Source organism: Gallinula chloropus (assembly GCF_964237585.1).
Source record: "Gallinula chloropus genome assembly, chromosome: 2".
Taxonomy (NCBI): domain Eukaryota; kingdom Metazoa; phylum Chordata; class Aves; order Gruiformes; family Rallidae; genus Gallinula; species Gallinula chloropus.
Window position 1 is genome coordinate 81785860 of NC_140086.1, and position 25452 is coordinate 81811311.

Here is a 25452-nt window from a genome sequence, read left to right on the forward strand (position 1 = left end):
TTGGGACCTTTCTCTTTTTCCCTATTTCGAACCTTCTTGATTGTAAAGGAAATTTATGTATGTCAATGTAAATCCAGAAAACTTCCAGATAAAATATAATTAATATGGAATTGAATGATTGAAGCCTTAGGAAAAATAGGTCACAGAAATGCTTGCAAATCCAGAATAGGGATGCTTTTAGAAAATTAATCTTAAACCCCAGAAATTCAAAGTGAAATTTAATTTGAAATTTCATAGTGAAACACTTCAAGACTTTCACATTATTTCCAACATTCTTCCCACTGTATCATGTCAAATTAAATTAATTGCTATTCTGCAATTATAAAAGGACAACTTATGCAAGTAAAAAGTTTTCTCCCATTTTTTTTCACTGTTTCATGGTCTACTTACCATATAAGGTATTTATTCTTTTGCCATTTTAATAGACTAAGGTATCAGAATAATTTTCATATTCTATATACATATTAAAACCAGTTAAAGTTCATAAATTATAATTAAATCTCTGTCAAAGCCTAAGGCTTGGAGACTGAAAATACACTCCCATCTGCTCTCTTTAGAACACACAAAGTGTTATAACACTATTTTCTTTTGTGATACAGATCTGATACAGAGAACATCAATTATGACTCTACATTGACTGAACAGCAGCTCCAGACTACGAGTTCCACAGCGTTATAAAAATAAAAAATATGGGCCATTTCCTCAGAGTGCCAAACCAGAAAGACAAATATAGACCGGGGTTGTATTTCCGAGTAAAACAAGGGCAGAGAGAGCTTGAGCAATGTACCACTGACTTTCCATACCTCTTAGTTGCTAACATGTAGCCTTGAGTGTTTTCAGCCTGTGCCTGCCAGAACCGCGCCAGGCTGTACTCACACCTGGCTGGGTATGGCGCACGTCAGCTGACACACAGTATATATGAACAGGCCCCCATCAGGTTTGCCTCCCCACATATTAGCACTCAGGCTTTACACTCTTGGGCCTTTCCACCACAAGCTCAAATATTTTTGTATATATATATATAATTTATGTTCAGAGAGACCTCTGAGGGTCATCCAGTCTAACCCCCTACTCCAAGCAAGCATGACCTCAAAGCTGGCTGAGATGGCACAGCTTGCAAGGAAGCAAGGATACACCTCCAAATTCTACAGAGATTAAAGCATGCAAGCAAAGACACTTAAATGTAAAACCATTAGAGTGAAAATTATTTACATTATACTTACTTTACTTTAGCGCACTCTGAAAATCATTATTCTTCCCTACAGTTAAGTTTATATTTCATTGTTTCCACACAGTATTAAAGTTTTGATACAGATTGGGAAAAATAGTTACAAAATTCAGATGAAAAAAGTATTTTCTAAAAATATATTTCCTAATTATTAAGGAATATAAATGTGTATAAAAGCATATAATCATATTAATACTTAAGATAATGCTCTTTAGAAAATCCAAAACTTCTAAGACCTCCATCCCCAAAAGATATTTTTTCCCTTTTTAAAAAAACAATTTGGATTCATTATACATAGCATACACTTGGTGGAGAATAAGCATAAATATTTCAGCTTATTCTACTTCTCGAATCATAGAATAAATTTTCACTGAAATGGCAACACTGCAGTTTTATAAGTACGAGGATGATATTCATTTATTATGGTATATGTGTTGAAGCACACATTCAATAATCCTCCCAAGCTTACCCTTCAGGCAAAACAAAGCATTTACAATCATAATGTATTAGGCACACTTGAGTCACTTCCTAAGCAGAGGCTTGAAAGGATGAAAAACTGCTATTCCAGTTTGGCTGAATGGCTCGCATCATGGCATGATGCAGAATTAATTCCATACACAGCAGGCTCATTTTAGTACTCAGCAAAACACAGACACTCCTAAATTTCATAGTGCTAAAGCAAGAACTAAGATGTAACAGGAATTTTTAAAAAGAAAAAAAATCCCTCACACTTGTGTTTTGTATATTAGATTTCTACCAGACTTAGTTAACTACAACATATTAGCCCAGTCACACTGACAGAAATATAAAATATCCACCTGTTTTAGGGTCAACAGAGAAATATGGCTGTCCCTGAAGAATACTGTACACTACTCTGGCGCTGTTTCCATATGTAGGGTCATCTGCATCTGTGGCTGTCACCTGTAGAACAGATGTACCTGTGCATACAGAAAAATAAAAGTTAATTGATAATAAATTGCTTTTATAAATATACTATTAAAAATGTAAATATAATAGTATACATATTAAATAATATAAGTATAAATAATATCAATAATAAAGATGCCTTTTTGAAACCTCTACAGTCCTGTCATTCTACAATCAAGACATAAGGAACATTTTATCTATGTGTTATTATAATATTTTTAAGGAAAACTATTCTCATTTGAAAAAGACTTTCACTCTTTCTGTATCTCTATATATCAATATGTAACTCAGTTACATACATAAAAACATAAATAGTAACAACATAGCATGTACATTTACGCATGTTCACACATATAGACCCCAAGCTTGGATATTTCTTAGACTCCTGAAAAACTTATATTTATGGAATTCAGGATTATCTTCATCCACAACAGAAAATATTGAAGTGCATATTTTTTAAAAAATACATAAATTCCCCAAATCAATAAAAAGGGAACTAAAAAAATCTTAATATCAGAAGGTATTTAAGATCTGAAAATGAAATAACTACTAGGACCTTGTTGAAATTTCAATGATGGAACCAAATTACAAAGATAGGAGTTCCAAAGACAAATATTTGTATACTGTTAATAAATATAAAATAAATTTCTAACATGCAACTAATCGTGAGTATGAGTAACACTTTGTGGAAAATAAAAAGCTTTAATTATTACAGAGACAGAATAGAGACAAGTGATTGTACATTATCTGTGTTTGCCAGAAAATATAATGATGAATCTTTTCTTTCTGCCCAACATTTCACATGCAAAATCAGTAAATGAAAGGTAGGTAAGTCAATAAAGGTTCCACCCTGGGTTTTTCAATTTCACATATTAGTTGTGAGGAGAATCATGCTTTTATATTGAATCCCTTGATACCCTGTTTTGTCTCATGGAACAGTTTCAGAGCATGATAACTAGGTTCTCTTGGACGAAACTAAACCAGTAGATGTGCACATCTGATTTATTTTGACCGCTAATGGGCATTTAGACTCAGAGACCAGACAAGAGCTAATCTGAAATAAAACTTCCAAAAAACGTGGTGAGGATCCTCAGTTCCAACTGTTCAACTTCACAGATGTTTCCACTGCACAGAACTGTTTGTTAATGTGCATACCCCTGGTGTACACTGGGAACACCAACACCTAAAACACAGAGTCTCACTTGGAATGAACAAAGCGAAAGTGTAAATCTTTGTAGGTTTGCATTCTTCACAGCTTCAGGAGCCATTCATTCATTCATGCCACTCTAACTTGTACACCAAAAGTTAGTTTTTCTATCTCCTCTGGAGGTTTAGTAAAAGGAGTGGCAAACAGGCCTTCTAAGTCTCTGAATAGCCCAAATGCATACAATCTCATATATATATATATCCACACTGCAGATAAAAGGATATCTTGATTAATTTGAATATTGGAATAAAATTGAGCTGGAGCTAATAGTCTGTCCATAGTTATTAAGGAGTTAATGGTAAAACTGACTAAATTATTGTACCTGGGATTATGTGGCAAGATAAACAAACACAATTAAAGGTAGTGTAATTTTCTTAAAATGTTTTAGGAATCTATTCAGTCATATTTACTTGCTATCTAACCTTAGAATAAGAATTACTGTGAACCATATCAGGTCACTGCAAAAAACAGAAAATGCAATTTTTTCCCATTCTGTGGTTTATATAAATATTATATTTCTGAAGCTCAGTTCACCAATAATTTCTAAATTGAGGTGGAAAAGCTGTGACCTTTCTGTCTTCTGGTAAAGCCTGTTGTTATTAACGGTGAAGGCCTATCCACACTAATTTGTTGTTTCACCTTTATTTGTGGCTTCATTATTCTATGTTGGAATCCTGTGGAATCTTTAAATATTAATAGGTTACCAATATACAGTGATTTTAAGGTTGGGTTTTTTTTAATTGCATACAACTAAAACATCACCATCTAGTAGGTATAGTCAGACATCTACCAGTTTGCTGCCCAGAGTTCTGGGCAACTTCTGTACTTTTTAATCTATAGATTTTCCTGCTTCCAGGAGAACAGTTATCAACAGTTGCCTACTTGTCTAACAGGTTGACTTCCCATTTGCACATTTTTTCCCAGAGTTCTAGAAAATCAAGATAACTTTTGGAATGGATGAACTGATTTTTGCTTATTTCACAAGAAGAAAATACCAAAAATACTGAGATTTCATGGTTCTCTCATTCTTCAGAGACTTGGCTAAGGGATAGAATCTAAGGGATAGAATCTAAGGGTTTGTATTGCTCATTCATGTGGGACAAAGAAACAGGGATAGTGAAAGGTGATATCTCACATAAGCAGCTGACAGATCATTTTAGCATGAATGGAATGTTATTACACCTTAAAATCTGCCACACTGATTTTATCATACATCTGTATCTCTCTCCTAAGAAACACACGATAATAGTAATTTGGTATTGCATAGTGGCAAAGTATTCTCTTTCCATCTAAAAGAACTCTTAGAATCACAAGTTTTAACTCAGCCATCCACCCCACCACTCAGACCCACATTCAGTGCTAAGTAGCTCATCACACACTTAATTTTTCACTGCATTACAAAAGTACACTCAGTATCTGATAAGATAATGCCCACACTGGCCTTATGCCTAACTCTTTCTGGATCTGCTGAGAACAGAGGAAGGGCATCTTGTGAAATGTGCGGGTTAGAATGCCTGGTGAGAGAAGAGGTAAAGAGGGTACTTTAACCTTCCAATTACTCCTTTCGAAGTTAGCATCATTCAGCTCATTAACATGACTGGTCAATCACGATTCCAAGTATATTTGTGCAATTCAGTTTTTGCTGTTATGTGTAATGAAGGATTTAGGTGGAAAAGTGTACGTTTCAGCTGCCTTGCGATTTTTAATGCTAACAATTCTGAAGAAAGTAATCTAATACAGAAAATAAAGATCTAATTTCCCTGGAGACTTCAAACCAGATATGAACATCAGACCCAGAGGCATACCTTCCATACTTTCACCGCCAACATGTGCTAGTGACTATCAAAAAACCCTCAAAATTTTGCTATGAAAGCATTTTAACATTCCAGTTAGGCAATAAAAAAGACTTTTTTCCCCAAGTGGAGGCTCTACTTATTCAGAGTACAACTACATTCCACATGATTTCCCACTATGGTTTAAAGATTACATACTGGGAATTATGTTTCCTTAGTTAATCCTTCATACGGACCTGTAAAATACGTCTGTATGCTCTGAACACCACTCTGTATGCTTTGACATCTTTCTGTTATCAAAAATAAGGATCATTTCCTTTGGGAAACCAAATTGTAGTTTCATTTCAAGATCTCTTTTGTTTTTCCCCTTTTTAAAACATGTTTACAATAAAAATTTTGTAAAGTTATATATCAAAGAAAAGCTGAAGGGAAATACTTCAATCTATCTCTCTGAAGAGAAAATTTTAATGTTTAATGAGGCAGTTCAATAAAACATGTCTGTTGAGAATGCAAATCTGTATGCATAACTTTCCATAGTTTGCTGCACTGTTAAAATCTCAAATGGATCAATATTGAAAAAGAACAAGTGAAAAAAATGTAAAGTTTAATGAACACAGGGATTTCCTGCCTAACTAAACTAATTCTTAAAATTTTCTTAAAATACTGACAAGTCAACAATACATGTTTTAGCTTCATTCTACATTAGAAAATAAGTGTTTTCACCAGGAAATCAACATGTCCAGTTCAGTGACTATACCACTGATACAAATCCTCACTGCAGAAAATCTCAATTCCTTTTTGTCAGCTATGTAATAGCCAATGTGCCTTCACTAAGGGCAAATCATGACTAACAAATTTAGTGGCATTCTGTGATGGGGTTACTGTGCTGGTTGATAAGGGAAGAGTATCATAACACCACCTACTTGGACTTGTGCAAAGCACTTGACAATATCTTGCACAATATAATTGTCTCTAAATGGGAGAGACAAGGATTAGATGGATGGACTGCTTGGTAGATAAGGAATTGTCTGTACAGTCACACTTAAAGAGTTGTGGTCATTGGCTCAATGTCCAAATCAAGACCAGTGAAGAGTGACATTCCTCAAGGGGTGGTATTGGGACTGACACTGTTTAACATCTTTCTTGATGAAACAGACAGTGGGACTGAGCACACCTTTAGCAAATCTACCGATGTCTCCAAGCTGTGTGACAGGCTTGAGAGGTGGGCCCATGCAAACAGCATAAAACTCAACAAGGCCAAGTTCATGGTCCTGCACATGGGCTGGCGCAATCCCAAGTACAACTCCAGTTTGAGAGCAGCCACAAAGAGAAGGACTTGCAAGTGTTCATTGACGTAAAGCTCAACATGAGCTGGCAATGTGCACATGCACCACAGAAAGCCAACCAAATTCTGGACTTTATCAAAAGCAGCATGACCAGCAGGTCAGGGGAGGCACTGCGGCTCATCTTCTCTGCTCTTGTGAGTTCCCATCTGGAGCACTGCATCCAGCTCTAGGGTCCCTAGTACAAAACAGATACTGAGTAAGTCCAGAGGAGGGCCACAGATGATCAGAGCTGGAGTACTTCTCATATAAGGACAGACAAAGAAAATATGGCTTGTTAAGGCTGGAGAAGGCTCCAGAAAGAACTTATTGCAGCCTTCCAGTACCTAAAGTGGTCCTACAAGAAAGACAGAGAGGGACTGTTTATCAGGGAGTATAGGGATAGGACAAGAGGCAGTAGGTTCAAACTGAAAAAGGTTAGGTTTAGATAAGACATGAGGAATAAATTCTTCACTATGAGGATGGTGAGGTACTGAAACAGGTTTTCCAGAGAAGTTGTGTCTGCCCTTTCTCTGGCAGTGGAAGGGAAGATAAATAGGCACTTCTCATACAAGTCAAATTTATGAACACCATAAATATTTTCTTCCAGATTCTGAAATTATTAATATCTCACATTGTAATGTGCTGGAAAAAAGTTGATAAAAGTACAGTGTTTCAATTAATTTTCTAAATATAATTTATTGGCAATATCCTTCTTCTGCATGACCTTAGAACTAGAACATCTAATATACAATTATTTCCCTCATTTTGAATCTGAAAATATATGGAAGGCTTTTACTGGTTGAAAAACATTTTTATTTCCTTTTACATTTAGATAATGACAACTCTTTCATAAACCTTAAACCAGAGTATAGTTATAGCTCTCAATGAGAGTGGTTTTTTTACTTCACAACAAAAAATTATCAGATAAAACTTGGCTCTTGAGCCCACTTTTAGGAAAAAAAGGTTCAGTGAAGACACAAAATCGCTGTTTTCTTTCAGCTCTTTCAGCACAATACATAAAGCATGACTTTATGCCATGTGAACACTGTGAGCTAATATTTGGCAAACAATTTAACACAATTTACCTGTACTTTCTTGACAGTGACCTAAAAATGAAAATCCATAAAGGTCCTACAGTTTTTACAAGTAGATCAAAAAAGGTTGAACTTGTGGGAAAAATACCCACTAACTTCCTGAGGAAACAGACAGGAACCTGCTGCTGAAACTAAACACAGAAAAGAAGATTAAAAATGCCGCCTGCCACTCAGTAGAAGGGCTGTTACAGAGAGAAAATAACACTGAAAGTTTTTTAATTGCCATGTAAAAAAATGAAATAAAAAATGAAGCAACCTTAGGAATTCATGAAGTAACAAAAAGTTCAGTTATGTACTGACTCCACAACTGAATGTCAAAAAATGTGCTAATTACAGAACTAATAAAAGTGCCATAGGATTTTCCATTATTTGACAGAAAGAATATATCCCATGGAAGCAATAATAGAATTAGTCTTCCTGAGACTGCTGACAGTAAAATCTTTTCTGTATGCAACAAACACAAACAAATCAATACGGGAAAAAGAAAACAATGATCATAAATTTGCAATGAAAAAATAATGTATGCCTACAGCAGATTGCCTCTATGGTGGGATATGAAAAACCAGCTTTCCTTACACAACAGGAAAGATTTGAGGAATAGATATTTTAATGATTTACCTCAGGTACAACCAGTAAAGTATTTAATTTAGAAACCATATGCATTACTGCTTAATTTTATCAATAAAACTTCCTTGGTTTACCATCATCAACTCTGTTTTATAACCCAAAAATGCCATTCCAGGCTAACTATTCAAATTGTTCTTTGGAAAACAGTAACTTGCATAATGTACTTGCATGATAATACTAACATTCAGACAACTACGGAATTATGACTAACATCTATGTAAGAATACTAGATTTTGAGAGAATGAAAAAAACCCAAGAAGTTTTAAAAGTAGAATAAAAAAAAATATTAGCTGCTTTTGACTTTGAGGATAACATTGATTTCCTTTCCACTGTCTTTCCTCCTACGCAGAAAATAAAAGGCTTCCACAGGGGAAGGAAATAATCAATTAATGAAAATGGTCTCCATTAAAGACAAAGGAAACTGAAGAAAGAAGGAGACAGAGTTATGCATTTTTGGAGACAGTTGATAAAGGAAATGAATTACACATCAAGGCAGCCTGTGATGTGATGAGAGACAACTGAGATAAGAGATTAAATGCTACTGAAATGAACTGCAACTCTTAACAGTAAAGTTTTGTGCCTCAGTGAATTATCAAAGACAACTGAAGAGGTTTTGTACAGACCCACAATATTCCTACTGGGAGCCCAAAATATTCTTACTGTGAGCCCAAAATGTATTACAGTAAGCCCCTCTTACTTTAGTGCTTCCCACAAAGATGCATTGCTTAAATAGTTCTGGTGTTAATGACATTACTCACAGAAATACTGCTCTTCTGTGCTTCCATAATTTTATCTTGGGGATGCTATTTGCAATAGTATGCTTAGATGGTTACCATAGGGAATTCTGCATTATGAAAATGCATGATATATGCAGCAGCATCACTGTGTAGGTGAAATGGAGACCTAAATCTTTATGGCTCTGAGAAGCAAAAGGTGAGACCAAGGAAGTCAGTATTTGAGAGGAAACTATGGTTTAAAAGACCAAAGAACAACCTGCAAGTTATTTTAAGGAGTGAAAATATATTTGATCTATAATCTGAAAATCTTTATTAGCTAGATACTGACCAATAACAATTGTTTTTCCAGCAGAGACACAGAAGAGGCTTTTAGAAATATTAATGTTAATAAATAATGATAATACAGTGTAGGAGGAAATAGAAATTACAAGCAAAGATGAGGTAGCAATTACCAGTCAGAGAGAAACGGACTGTGGAAAGAATTCATAAAAGACAACTTTGAAGAGTAATATGGGAACCATGATGTTTGAAGGAAAGAAGGAAGTAGGAGATCTAAGAAAGATGTTTCTCCCTTTGTGCATTCTTGTTGCAGGAGGGACCACAGAAATAAAGGCTTAGAATTCTCCAAAGCTGAGAAGAGACACCTGAAATAGCACACTATGGGAGGACACCAAAGAGAGCAGAGGACTGGATAGGGAGAAAGATACTACAAGTACTGATGAAGAACAAAGTATTAGAACAAGACAATTATGACACAGACAGGTAGATTCTTTTTTCACATCATCTATGGAGGACAGTTCGAGAAGAGAGTCAAGGAACTATTCTTACGTGTCAGTGTAGTAGCAGTGACAGCAAGAGAAAGGATGAAGGGGTGGTAATAAAGTCAGGAGAAAAGAATAAGAATGGGAAAAGTTTTTTATACTTCTGAAACATGCTATTTGATCACCTTGAGAGTCCATTTAATACAATTTCATTCCGCCAAGTAGATAGCAAGAATACTTACTCCCTACTTTTTACAAGATTAATGCTGCTTCGGTCAATGAAGAAGCCAAGGGTGTAAAAATCAGTTTCTGCTTCCAAATTGTCACAGCTCTGAACCCCATGGTTTAGGAATAAGATTTAATATCTTTACATCTTTCCAGGACTGGTATGATTATTACATGTTTGTAAATATTTCAAATGCCACATTGCCTTTGTATATGCAAGGAAAGAACTGTAGACGTGCTTGGAATGCACTTACTATGGACTTTACAAGTGGGCTTTACTATACACATCTGTAACAGAAACTTGTTTTGGCCTGTTTAGTCTCTCCACACAAAGTATTTCTTTGCATACCACGAAACTGTATGCCATTCCAACAGTATGCAGACTTCCACAAACATATCAAACTTCCTCATTACACAACTGTGTATCTCTGAACTCAGCACAAAAATACCAGGGTATTCCATACAAGATGAACTGAATACCAATTTACAGTTTAAAATTAATTTCACCCACACATTTCACTAGTACAGTTATACAAGACATCTTCCCATAAAAAAGTAATTATATTAACAGAAGTTTGTATCTGACTTTCAAATATGGAACAAAATGCTTCTATTCACGAGTTACCATTCGAAGTGATACTATGTTGACAAATCATTAAGATTCAATGGTACTATTCATTCATTCATAGATGTATGATCAACATTATTATGAGAGTTGAGTAACTACACATATTTTTATATTTTTGCCTTTTAATTTTCTATTCTGCAGTCTATCACCTGCTCATTAGCCAAAGAGCAAGGAGAGAAGAAAAAAATTATCTACTTTTCACAGTTAGACACATCTTGGACTTGAAGGTCCTCTCTTAGATGGGTTATGTAGGGATCTAGGGGGGATAAGGAAAAGTGTGCATTCTGTATTGTTCATCCAGAAACAAAGGACAGAAGCTGTATTTCACATGGACCAGTCATGACAGTTCAGCTTTTTTTAAAAAAAAAAAATATCTAGTGCAAAAATCCTATTTCCATCCATCTATCCTGGACTAATTATTTAGCTTTGATGTTGTGATATTAAGAAAAAGTTATAAACTAATTTCTACACCAGAGAAGCAATAAATGCAGAAAACTGATTGCATAATGTAGCACCTCAAAGAACAAGAACATGTGGACTGCATTTCTAACATGGAAAATCAAAGTTAAGTACTCTTTTTGAACTTCAGTTCACTTTATAAAGAAACTTAGTAAAGGTCAATAAAGATATGACACTTTGGTCTAAAATAACCTAGCAAACTATTGTTCCTTTGTATTGGTTTAAGTCTGTGAATTGCACAGGTGACTCATGTAGACATAAGAGAACGCCATCAAGTTTGAAGTTGAATGAGGATATACTAATACATCTTTTTTCTAGAGACCAAACTACCATTTGCCCAGGACTGTCTGTTAGATCTTTTACATGCAATCAATGATACAATAATGAATCATAACTTTGTCAAACAATATGTGGAATTTTCATTTGTTAGAATGAATAGAATGAATTATTGTTGAAAAGAACAATTTGGTTTCCTTACCCATTTCAGACATTTCTGGCACAGTAACAATGTACGGTCCATCTGTAAATTTCGGTGCATTGTCGTTGATATCCTGCACCTTGATAATAAATTCAGATTCAGGCTCGAGTGGCTTGTTTGTCCGTCTATCAATAGCTTGGGCATGAAGCACATAGTGCGTCTTCTGCTCTCGATCTAGACTTTTGGTTGAATGGATGTCTCCAGTCGTGTCATCGATAATAAATATAGTCCCCGCCCCTTCTCCAGTAAGAATGTATTTGACTGATCCATCACCTTTGTCGGAATTGGAGTGCAGCTGTAGAATATATACACATAAAATCATATAAAATGGCACATTAAATTTCATAAAAGGTTATTACACTTAAGTTATAAAAGCTGTAATATTAATGTTAGCAGCATTCTACTCCATTTTTAACCATCCCATCTTGTGCTGTAATTCTTCATATGCTATTTCTGACAAGTCAATCATTTTGTTCAGGGTCATTTCCAACCAGCCTAATTCACAATTGAAACTGGGATTTCTTGGGTTCTATGTCCATTCTAGAAAACTTCTATAAATCAAGAATATTCAGGTAACTGGGGTGAGTGTTTTGGGGGGGTTGCTTTCAGTCTTCTAGTTGTTATCCTACAGGACTCTCTGTAAGAAACCCTGCCTTGACTACTATACCTGAAGCAGTCACAATGGGGACCGTTTGCTTCAATGACAGTAGTCCAGTCCCACCTCCGATGTTATCTTCTGTGGCCCCAAGGACAGCATCATTTACTCCAGAAGGGAACTGCATAGTGTGGCAGTGATAGATGTCTGTCCAGGATTACTCTGTCCCACAACAAAATACACCCATGTCTCTGGTGTGAGGAAAGGTGAGCTTTTGTTTTTAATTAGGAAGTCACCTAATTTGTTTTTCAATTATTTATAATGAAGTAATGAACTTTGACTGCTACTTCCAGCATTTTAATTGATCCTAACACACACTTTGTGCTCTAAAATATATGTTACAGATATTACACCCCTCTTCAAGTAGAATAAAGCTTGGATCTATAGAGGGTATGAAGCTTGGGGGGTGGGGAGATGGGGAAAGGAAAAGTCACAAAGTACCCTGGTGTACTGAGATAATATGAAATATCTACCCATTATGAGTCAGTGCTTCTAACCTGACTTTAAAGAAATGCCAGTTTAGATTAAAAATGAACTGGTGTTCTCTGGGGAGGAGCGATTTTTTTTTGGTAGATTGAGAGACTGTGGTTTGTTGTTTTTTTTTTTTTCTTTAGAACAACTTTGAGAACAGAATGTATTTAATGAGGTGCACAATGAGAACAAAGTGATAATGCAGAAATGAACAGCCTCAGGTACTGTGCAGTTACATTGTGATGTTAAATCAGAAGGGAAAAATTCTAATTTTAAGAGCTCACTCATTCTTTTCCCACTGCCCTGACTATCTCTGAGTATCTGCAGTGTGGTATTACTAAGTTTATATGCAGAATCTGAGCAAGACAGAAGCAGAATACCAGACATTATTTTTAATTAATGGAACACAAGGTGTCAGTTTCCAGTCTCCTTTCCATTCTACATTCATAAACCATTAAGGATTGCATAGAGAAAAAATAAGACATTTGGAGGTACAAATCAACTATTTTCTGACTTAAATCATAAAATACAGAGATGTTAATGTTTTCTCACCCTCTCCTCGTACCTGTTTTGTCAGGACTTTGCCTTGCCTTCAAAATTATCTGGCTTGCTATTTGTAAAAGTAGTAACACAAGAGGCTTGATGACATTTTTCATTTTGTGTATTAAATCTATGAAGTTATGGTGTAGCACATAAATTGTAACGTGTCTTGTGGGGGCAGTTGGGAAGGGGAAGCCTAATAAGATTGTCAGCTCGTATAAACTAAGCATAACTTTGGTCAAGGCACCATGTACTTATCTGAGCCACAAAAATAAGCAAAACAAAACTGGATCACTACTGTCGACCCTTTTTATTTTGAAAATGGAAGAAAAAAAGAAGCAAAGAAAGGCTCTGTTGGCTTGGCTTTGGCTTTATAGGACAGCAAGACAATCTTAAACTTTCTTTTAGGTTAATGATGGTTAAATATTTGCTTATCTTCAGACTAGTCCTGAATTCTGTTAACAAAGGAATAATTCAATCAATGTAAGATGTCAGTCATCCAAACTTCCTATAAAGTCAACATGTTCTCTGAAATTATTTATTCTTAAAAACAAGACAGTAGGTATTCTGGTATTCTAACACGGGCTTGCTGGTATTGTAATTTTTCAGAATAAATTAGAATTGTTTTTCTCTTGCTGCAGGTTTCTTTTTTGATGAAATAATTAGTTAGTGTTTGCAAATGTTAACATTGCCTCAGAAAGATTGTCTCTAATTTACAGGAACAAAACCCCAAGAAAACCAGGAGAAAACTTCTATGCCCAGGGAAATGACAAATTTGATGAGTTTATAAAACAATAAGGAACTCAAGTTAAAATTATCCTAAACTGAAAAAGACCAGGAGAATCTTCGTCCTCATTCTCTCCTTTTAACTCTGCAGGCATATATATGTAAAAGCATATTCAGGTGTGCCATGTAGCGATTCCAGCAAAAATCACTGTATTCATAACTGGAATTATAAAATTATTAACTAATTAAGGAATTGGTTACATAGGTACGAAATCAAGAGTAAGGAACTGCCATAGAATCTCTAAGTAAGCTTTCTTCAGAAACCTCAAATATCGACACAGCCATGGTGTTCCAATACCATACAGCAAAAAGGTGCATTCAGAAATTCACTCTGATAGCATGAAATGCATTAAACATTTGTAAAAAATTAATAACCTTAGAAATGTTTTTTGTCCTGAAGAAACAACTATTTGCACTTGTCATCAGTGAAGAAAATCCAGGTGCGTTTTGAGACAGAGGGGGGTTACATCCAACAAGTAATAAAATTTAAGATTCTCATCTGATTGCACAACCAACCACTTATTGTTACTCCTTGTGCTGCTTTTGGCTGAGGTATATAATTCACTTGTAGCAGTCAGTATGTGGCTATGTCTTGATTTGTGCTGAAAACAGTGTTGATAATACGGAGCTGTTTTTGTTATTGCTGAGCAGTGTTCACACACAGCAAAGTCCTTTTCTGCTTCTCACGCCATCCCACCAATTGTAGGCTCGGAGTGCACAAGGATCTGGGAGGGGAGGTCACAGCCAGGACAGCTAACCCCAACCGACCAAAGGTATATTTCATATCAGACAACATCATGTTCATTTTGTAAGGGGCTTGGGGAAGAGGAAGGAGCAGGGGAGGAGCATTCAGAGTGATGGTGTTTGTCTTCCCAAGTGACTGTTACATGTGATGGAGCCCTGCTTTCCTGGGGATGGCCAAACACCTGCCTGAGCATGGGAAGCAGTGAATGAATTCCTCATTTTGCTTTGCTTGTGCATGTCACTTAATCTTCTGATTTTCTCCTCCATCCAGTCATGGCGGGAGTGAAAAATGGCTGTGTGGAGCTTAGTTGCTCACTGGGGTTAAACCACAACATTCCTGCTAAACATCATGTTACCCAACAAACTTCAATTGAAAAATGCAGGCAGGAATGTCATTGGAAAAAAAATATCTGGATATTAACAACCACTGAACACTTTCAATTTGCCACTGGGTCTTTTACAGTGCAGTTGTAAGGCAAAACTGAAAAAGAAGTGTCAAGAGAATTTCCTGCTTCCTTACTTCCTGATGTTTCTTATACTATTTGCAATATAAAGCATTTGATATAATCCTTTTAATTTCTGATGCTGAATTTTAAATTCATATAGGAGGATTTTCCATAGCACTTCTATTGCATAACAAGAGTCCTTCCTTCATCAGTTGGTTTATATTTCATTTTTCTGTAAATTAAAGATTAAATAACTGTTTGCTGTCTTTAATATTTCCATCTCAGTACAAGCTGGCCCAAGTAGAAAAATATCAAGGCTTCTCTCAAACGTTTATTTGCAATATGTGTTGCGCTGAAGAGAGCCCCTGGGGATCCCTGCCTAAGACAATGCCTACCAGATTAATGAGATTCATGTCCCTGAGCATGGTGCTCTTCTTTCTTTTCCCTATGTACTATGAAACATCACCCCAACAGGTGTTTTATCCCACAAAAGCATTTCTAATTAGGATAATGATTCATCACTTAGGTTACAAATACATGGTTTGGGAGTCTGTTTTTGCAACTACGTTTATAACCCAGCTGGACAATAGTGAACGTTGTCTCTACTTGGGACTACTGTAACTATTTCTATTTCAGATTAATTTGACAGACCGGGGGATGCCGCTAAGCAAAGCAGACTCAAACTACCCCATGTTCTATTCACCCTTTTTCAGGCCTAACTTGTGCAACCTGGGGAAGTCATCTCAATGTAGATCCCTAGAAAGGATGTGGACTTTCCATTTCAACAAGATCTCACCGTTTCTGCCAGTGACTATTGCAAGAACATGTATATGCTAGAGGATGAGACACTTGCACACTGTAGTAATGTGAATAAATAGCTTAGATAAATGCAAAATATGGTGTTATTTTTTCCCCTGCTGTGCCAGTCAGAGACAGAATGTTGGAACTTTGCGGGAGTCTCTTAATTTAAAAAGAAATACAAACACACTGCAAACTGAAACATGATTACTCATAATGTTGAGATGAAAAAAGTATTGAAATGAAATACCAGGGAAATATGCCAAACATTAGAACACAGCTCACTGATTTGCCTAGTTAACCACTAGTACAATTTGCACTCACCATTTAGCCTTTCCAAGTCCTCCCCAGGGCTCCCCCCACAACTCAGGACCTCATTGCAGCCCTCTGGGGCCACCAGCCCCAGCAATGCCACAGCAGGGCCGGTCTACAGGTCTCCACAGCCCTGCCCTGCACAGCCATGGGAACTGCCAAGCTGGGCCCACCTGTTGGACCTCGTCCCAGCCTTGCCTTCGCCTGGCCCTCATAGCCAGGAAGGTGCCTGATGCCTGGGGCTGAGACTGCTTCAGTGGCCCCTGGTCTCCCTGCTCGTAGGTGGCCTTGCTGTGAACCACGTGGGGGGCCCCCAGTGTCACAGCCCCAGGGAGCTGACCCATTCTGCTGCTCCCTGACAGTGACAGCTCCAGTTCCCCAACTTCCAGTCAGTGGAGGCTTCTGAATTCCTTGTGGAAATGCCGTTTCCATCCTAAGTGATGTGCTGACTTCTGAAAACATTTGCTGATTTGGTTATGCTCTTAAAAGAATATATCTACTAAATATTCTGAATCTATCCACAACCAGGCACCACCAGGAAGTATTTAATTTTCATCCCTTGTTAAGCATTATTCCTGTCTTTATTTGTGTGAATTTTTAGGGAATGAAGAAACTGAAAATAACAGCTGAAGAGCATATCTGGAATGTCACCTTTAGCAATCCAGTGGGCTCCACTTCTTGACATATTTAATAACAGATTGGATTCAGGATGATTTATGATGGATCCTCAATCTTTAACTAGCCTATATCAGCAGTGTATGACTGATTTTGTAGAATAGCAACCAAGGTGTCCTTGTTTTGCTAAGACTTAAACATTTTTCTTCCATGACTCCATTTAAATGCTTACCTTTATTTTAGTACTTCTGCAGAAACTGTAGAGGGCTACAGTTTCAAAAGGCATGATTTAAAGACATATATACCAAACATTTCTGTTAAAGTGTCATCTTTATACACTTATATAAATTTTAATACTTATAATTTGGTGTACCAACCTATCTACTGCTGTAAAATGAATGCAGATTGTAGGCTTATTGCCCAGTTAATACAGTATTGTTACTGCTGGTAACTGAAAAGTGATCAGTTGAGTAAAGCCTAATTGTAAAACCATACAGTGAGGTGGGTACTGCTCAGCTGCTGGCCTTGTTCATTACCCTCCATCTTCATATCTTTTAATTAATTGTTGTAGTTAAGACTTAGCCACATCATACATATAGAAGCAGAGACCAAGATAAATGGGAAAGAAGTGCAGCAATAAGAACTATAAAATACAATTGGACCACAAATTCTGTTAAAAAAAGAATTGTGAAGAGATTCGAATACACGTACTAAATTCAAATCCAAGGCTGATTCGAAAAAATAAATAACTGTTGTACTAATCAGAGTATAAGTTGCTATATTCATGCAAACTCTTGTAATAACTGCAGAGAATTAACTAAAAACCTACTGTTGAAGAATAATAAACAACAAAAATATCAGGCAATTTCAAAAACAAACCCCAAGTTTAGTAGGTAAACTACCATTACATTTTTTGAATAAAGTATTGTCTACTGTTTGGGGAGCAGCACGTTCTTTCAAGGAGAGCTGCAGACAGCCCCCTTCTCAATTCTGTTGTCACTGCCAGTCAGTTTAACCAGACAACAAGAGGGCCCCTGCACAACACTACCACCGCAAGGTCTGCCCATGAGTGCTCAACCTGGAGGAATGACAAAAGCATTCCCAAACAACATGAGCTATGAGCCTTAGCAAGGCATAGGGCAATATAGTAAAAAACAATCCAAGCATGTTACTTTACTTTTGTTGCGCAGAATTGTCTAATGCTTCACTACAAACATCAAAATGTATAAAGAATTAATGACATAACACTAAAACACCAACAAATCTTCCAATAAGAACGGCAGTCATGTTGACTTCTTTTGATGTTTATGTAGACACAACATGTAATTTAAAAGAAATAATACAAAAACTTAGTGGTAGTAAAAAACACATATAAAATTATTCTGAATGGTGCACACTGCAACATCAGAGTCTAGCTGATACTACTGAAATGTTCATTGTGCCTACGCAGTAAAAGTATCCTCAGATTTGCCACAAACTTGCCTCCTTTGGTCTGAGCTATAAAATATGTTTTAATGAAATATACTGCTCTGGGCAATGTCACACCTTTTGATGGAATTCTCAGAGGGAATCATTAGCCCAGAAGATAACTGTGTTATCCATAGCAGTGTCCACAAATTGAGAAGAAGCTATTCCACATCCTTGTCAAACAGAGGAAGAAAATACAGAATTGCAATTGCCCCCATCTGCTGAATGGGTTTTCTGAGATAGAAAAAAAAATAATTGGATTGCAATCATCCAGGAAAAACACAACTGAAACCGTATTAACTTCACAGCATAACACTACTGCATACAAACATCTGTTCTTGCAAGATGTGCTTATCTGAAGTCCGCTCCTTTACTGCTGCTTTTGGGGAGACTGGGTAATGGCAGAAGTAAGCAGGAGCATAAGCAATCACTCTGAAATAACGTCAGGTGTACTAAGGCTGACACGAGAGGTCAACATTAGCTTCAATTTTCCCTCTGCACAAAAGGAGAACTCCAGTGAACGGCAAGAAAAATAGAAAATGGAATCCTAGAACAAAACAATAAACATTTATGTATATAACTCTCTTGTTTTCAAAGAACACTATGTCTTTTTAAGAAAAAAAGAGAGCCTAAAAATGTACTTTCAGTATACTATGTGTCTAAATCAATACTGAAGAAAAATATTTCCACTCTGCTAAAGTTTTCATGTCTCTTCACTACAGCAGAACAATAAGCTTTCATTTCAGGCATCTTTTGCTTGGGCAAATGCTGATGGGCATAGAAACTATTGTTTTTTCAAGAAAGTAGGATTTACATACCATATTTGTTTTAGAGGTTTTAAGGAGCTGGATAGGCATCCCATTGCACACACGCAGACCCAAGTCTTCCAAAAATATAAATATGTAAATATACTTATTTGCAGGTCCCAAGGCTAAGTGACTACAGCTCACTGAATAATTACTCCAAGCATGTCTGAAAGTAAGTCAGTCTTCTTGTGTGTAAAAAAAGGTTATTTTTAAACTGAAAACAAAACAAGACTCATTTCCCAGCACTGCTCTGTAGCCAGGAGAGCTGTTTCAGAGGAGAAGCACACTGCCATTAACACATTAAATGCCCTGCTGATACTTATCCAGAATAGCCACAAGTTCTTAGTGTAAAATAAGTGCTTGAATCTGTCATATCATATTGTTTTTACTTCTGCAAAGCAAGGAAAATCGTCTTGCACTGCCCTTAAAAGGGCAAGTATCATTATATCTCTTTCAAAGAGGAGTAATCTGACTTCTACGGACTTAACTACCAAATGTTTCCAGAAATAAGGAAAAAATTCAGATGTTAAAAGTCCCAACCCAGGCTCTGTTTTTTACATTTGTGGTATCATCAGACATTGCTGAACCCTGCTATTCCCAGAGAAAGTGGGAGGGGATATATTTCTGAAGCCATACATAAATTATTCCTGGAGGGCTACAGAACTTCAGAACATTTAGAAACTGATCTTTTCCATGCCATCAGAACATCATCAACAAGGAAAAAAAATAGAAAAAAGTAAATTGAACTACTAGAGATGAAAGTTAGATTTTAAATGAATCCTTAATTGTTACATTCTGCAACATAATTCTCAAGATCAAGGACAGACTTCTTTTAGGTTTATTTGTATGGTAGCCAAAAGTCAGGTTTCCATGTGTATGAACAAGTAATTAACGTATTGCTCAATGCATATTACTTCACAGCATTTTGTTCCAGCAATACATGACTCCTTTTTCCCTTCTGACATTGTATGTCACTAAGCCATGCAGAAAACCATTTCATGCTCTCTAGAAAATATTTAGAGTGAATGTTCTTCAGTTTTCACCAACTCATACAAAAAAAATCACTTTACAATTAATAAATCTGTAACTGTGGTACTAACTTCAATTCCTAGATCCATGTAGAAGGCCCACAAATGTGACTGTTTGCATCCAAATGCCTTGATGATACACTGTATCTAAAAGCAGCTCTGGTTGCTACTATTTCTAAAAAGCTTGCCCTTGCTACCAGTGGGCACAAGGATGCTATAAAAGCACTTCAGTTCATGGTACTTCATTCCTGCACAGGCCTTGCAAACTTCTGATACACTTAGACCACAGAAGCACTGCTTTGTTTATAAATGCCTTACTGTTCAGCTGCACAGTCACAGATTCATTAAACCTCAAACGTGCAAAATGTAGTTCTAGGTGCCACTGTCATAGATGCATTAGCTGTAGAAGCAACCCTGCTTCCATACAAAAGAAAGTTTGCTTAGGACACTGAAAAGGTCAAGGACAGAAAAATGGTAAGTGCATATACTCTTTGAAAACACCAAGAGATAGGAGTTTGGGGCTTAAAAAGTCACTGAAGCAGCGAAAAGATATTCTTTACTGGAAAACATGGCACATTTGCAAAAAACGATACAGTAAAACCAGTTTCTGTTTCCACACACTTTTTCTGCAGACTTTCTACAGATGCTCTTGACCTTCCTTTCTGGTCCTTGCTGAGTCAAGCTACTCTCATTGCAGTACGTTTTTTTTAAACATTATATTTTTATGTGCACAAAGAGAGAATGAAACTCTGTTTTTCATTTCCATTTTTAGTAGAGGGGAAAAAAGGAAAGCATTCATTGTAACAGAGACTTCCAAAAAGAAAATGTCTATCTGCTCTTTACTGAATAGGAGTGGAAACCTAAGGATTACCTCAAATTTTTCCAAATGAGAAGTAACTTTTAGTTCTCTAAAACCCTGATCAGTGAATCCACATCATGTGTGATCTCCATGTATATAGATTCTCCTGATATTAGTGGGAGTGATAGAAACATCTCACTAGAGCAGAGAGCTGTAAGTGCAACAATAATAGTCAAACTGTTATGGAAAGTATGATTTATTTGTTTGTTTGCTTGTTTGTATGATGGTGCTACAGCAAATACTGTTTACTCTACGAAACATCTTAAAACAGCATTTTCTTTTTTAAGCTCTGGAAAAACAACCCCACAGTGCACCCATGTGATATGCTAAATTACTTCTTTCTCCTTTGCTCTTCCTAAATAATGTTGTGAAGATAAAAACAAATGCATGATTTTCTGATGTAATATTTGTGAGCCATGTAAAATCACCATGAAAAAAAATTATGTCAGGGACTCAATTACTTACTCAATTACAGAACTTGATTAGGAAAAAAATATTATGTGGAAAAGTTCAAGGAGAGATAATTAATTTACCAGCTTCCTTTCATCCCATCCTTCCAAAACCTTTTCACACATTTTTTGTTTTGATGTCTTTGAAGCTAATCTGATGAAAAATTTGTAAGACTGTGGAAAGAAAACAGGTTAGCTACTGTCCAATGGCTTCTATTTCAGGTGAAAAAGTTATTTCATTCTGAAGAAACTGAAAAGAAGACACTACCATGCATAATCAAGAACTGTAGAGATCATTGTTTCAAAAGGATTTCAAGTCTGTGTTTTTGTGAACCCCTTATCAACGCACGTTAATGCTCTTTTCCAGGTAAAACAAATGAACATTTTAATTATCATTTTATGATAAAGAAATATTGGTAATTTGGTCATCTTATTTTTTAATAGTTCTTTATTACATGCCTTTTAGATATTAAAAAGTGGTATCACAATACTGAGCATCAGGACAGTGATGTGTTGTGGTATTGTTTCACTGCTTCTACAGCATATAACACTTGAAGGACACTGGACACAGTACTCCAGATGTGGCCTCACTGTGGCAGAGTACAGGGGGAGATAAGCTCCCTCCACCTGCTGGCCACGCTCTTCTTAATGCACCCCAGGATACCATTGGCTGCTTTTGCCACAAGAGCTTGCTGCTGGCTCACAAAGACCTCTTCTGTCCAGCAGGACTCCCAGGTCCTTCTCGGCAGTACTTCTTCCCAGCAGATCAACATGAACCTTCTTTTCCTCCACATACTTAGAGATGACATCCAGAATGAGCTGTTCCACCACCTTTCCAGGGCTGGAGGTGAGGCTGACTGGGGTGTAGTTTATTAATTCTCCTTCTTGCTCTTTTTTAAGGCTCTTGCCTCCAGTCCTCAGGCACCTCTCCTGTTTTCCATGAACTTTCAAAGATAACAGTGGCACAGCCCTAATATCTGCTCAATCCCTGAACACTTGTAGGTGCATCCTATCAGGACCCATGGATATGCTGATGTTGAGTTTACCTAAAAAAAAATCTTTACCCCCATCTCCCTTCACCAAGGAGTAATAGAATAATATACCAAGCAATAATGTAGTACTCCTCCTGTTTGCTATAGCTGAAAAGTTTGACACAGGAAAAGAGCGCTGCATCATCATGATGAGGAAATGTTTCCACAAACTGCTTTTAAAAGTCATTAGTGATTCAAAATCTGTTAATAATAGAGAATGCCAACTAAGCCACTTTCAACATCTTTGTTGGGTAAATCAGAAGACCTATGTTCACAGCAGAAGCTTATCATTAGTCTTCTCCACAGGTAAGTCATATAAGTGACAACGTGGTCATGGCGGTTACAGTAAAAACTATGCTTTTACAAGTAGAAATAAAGAAATGAAAGCAATGGGAACATAGCAGTCCCAGTGAATGGGAATATAAACAACTGTCCTTAACTTCAGCATGCTTTTTATGAACCGTTTACAAAAGCTTTTTGGATCTCATATGGATCTAAACTGGAGAATTTCAAGAATCTTTTTTGTATGTTCCCCTGCGTGACAGGTGCATTATCGAGAGAAACAATCTCTGAGCTCAAGTTATTTTCATCAGGTGAGTCTTACCAGTGAGCACCGTTTCTTCAAAGAGGTAGCACGTTACTGCTTCTGTATTCTTCCTGGAACCATCGTAACCCCCAGCCGTTCATAAACACCTGTGCTGCCACCACCTCAAGGCTTTGATTGTACGACTGAGTAAACTCCCCTACATTTAGCTCAGCACAACTTCTGGACACGTAAACTACAAATTCTGAAAATGTTTACAAACCAATTTCGTATCACAATTTATGACTGACTGGCATTTTGAGTTAACAGTATTCCTACAGAGGCCTTGTATGAAGTGTAATATTTCACTACCTTTTCCACCTGACAATGTAATTGCAAGTCCTGCATGATATCTCTTCAGCACAGTACAAAGCATTTCTATCCTTTCACGGACAACAACCATTCTTGATTTTGACTGACAGCACACATTCTAATAATGAGGAAATGTAATGATGCTAGACTTTTGATATAGCAACCAAAAAGACCAAGCCCTCCAAATTTTCAGAAACCCACATTGAAATTCTGGCTATTGAATTGAATCCATGCATTGAATTAATGAAATACTGTTTCTAAAAGCAGCTGTAGTATGTATTATATATAATAGAACAGGGCATACATGTGTCCATGAATTCGATATCCACAGATGAAACTGTGACGTAAAACTGTGTAACATTTGATATCCTAGCATTTCTGAGCAATATTTTTTACATTAAAATTCCTCTATATGTTAAAAAACACAGAAAGAGTTCTGGAGACTTTATCATATGTAGCTTTAGATATATGGCTATTTAAAAATCAAATAAAGCTTCCTCCTCAAAGTTCTGAATTCCTCACTGAAAAAAATACATATCTTCTTCACTGTTAATTGTAAAGTCACATTTTTGATATTTCAGCTTGTTTTCATTTGTCTGCAGGATGACAAATCCTGACCGCAAAATCATCCTGAATTTAGCACAAGAGAGAGAGATAGTTGAGAAACACTCTTTTCCATAGTTATCCTTTGATGATGTTTAACAGAGAATAGTTCAACAAAGCAAGTCAGAGCTTCATCAATTTACTAATCAAACAATATTTTCTGCATGTTACATTTAACATAAAAAATGTGTGTCTTTTTAAGCACTGTCCTATATTCATCATCATCTAATTCCAACAGGGAACACCAATCTTGCCTTCCTCTACATATAAGGAATCACAAACATGCTATTCCATTCACTACTCTCATTTATCAAAATAAGTAATTTAAAAAAATTGACCTTTCTCTGGGACCAGTTCCCCAAATACATTAAATGCCTTAAACAAACTAATCACAATTTGAGGCACTATATTCCTCTCATTCATGTTTCTTATGTGTATGCTGACATTTCAATACAGATGCCACTTACCATGAACATTTCAGTAATTCTTCTTCCCAAAGGCTCTCTGACAGCTTCTACCCTCTCAAAAACTGTTCAGGTGGAGTAGGATTACAACCTCTAAAGCTACTGGCTGGATCAGGCCATTTATGCTGGTAGATAAAACTAAGGAAAATAGAATCGTAGAACCATAGAATCATAGGGGTTGGAAGGGACCTCGAGAGATCATCAGCTCCACCCCCCCTGCCAAAGCAGCTCCCTAGCTCATATTGCACAGATAGGCGTCCAGACGGGTCTTGAGTATCTCCAGAGAAGGAGACTCCACCACCTCCCTGGGCAGCCTATTCCAGTGTTGTTTCAGTAATAAACATTAATTTGAAAGGGGTTTTAAATTTTATTTATAATGCATATATTACATAATTTATAAATATATATAATGCATGGCAAGATATAAATCTTAAAATAAACCTAGGTAACATCAAAAAGGGAGGAAGTTGTCTTTCAGACCTCAGATTTCCAGATCTGAAGGGGGTGTGGAGGAGCTGTGGGGGAAGAATGTATATCTGCAGTTAGATGACCAGGGAAAGAGCACTAAATTGTTTAATTCTTTTATTATATTTTTGAGAATATGGTTTCACTGCCTCAAGTATTTGGCATTTCTGGGAACCAATCGCATTGACATAGACATACAATGTTTTGCCATGTCAAAACAGCACTACTCGGATACCACTAAAATAATGACGAGCTATCTGGGCAGAGATATTAAAAAAACCCAGAGTTGGTCCCTCAAACTGAATGAAAAAGGAACAAAAGGACATACTTAAGATAACAAATTATAATCTTTCGTCTGTCAGCAACATCTGCAGACATGGCATAGCTAAAATAGTACTTAGGCACTAAGCAGTAGAAGTCTCTATAATGTTAATTCACATTAGGTCATGAATGGCAGAATAAGATGATTCTTAAAACATTAGATGGCTATTACCTCATTAATTGCCTGCTAGGCCAAGCTGTCTGCATA

The 25452-nt window shown here is 36.5% G+C and overlaps 1 protein-coding gene across 2 annotated transcripts in view; it reads right to left on the reverse strand.

Moving 5' to 3' along the window:
- The window catches only part of CDH18 (cadherin 18), a gene marked incomplete at both ends in the record, with an annotated part of 179236 nt that overhangs the window by 131457 nt on the left and 22327 nt on the right, over positions 1 to 25452 (reverse strand). For both annotated transcript variants that reach the window (XM_084280353.1, XM_084280352.1), the window contains 2 exons: positions 2047 to 2166; positions 11490 to 11784. In XM_084280353.1, coding sequence (XP_084136479.1) covers positions 2047 to 2166; positions 11490 to 11784 — 415 coding nt within the window. The remainder of the gene's footprint in view (positions 1 to 2046; positions 2167 to 11489; positions 11785 to 25452) is intronic.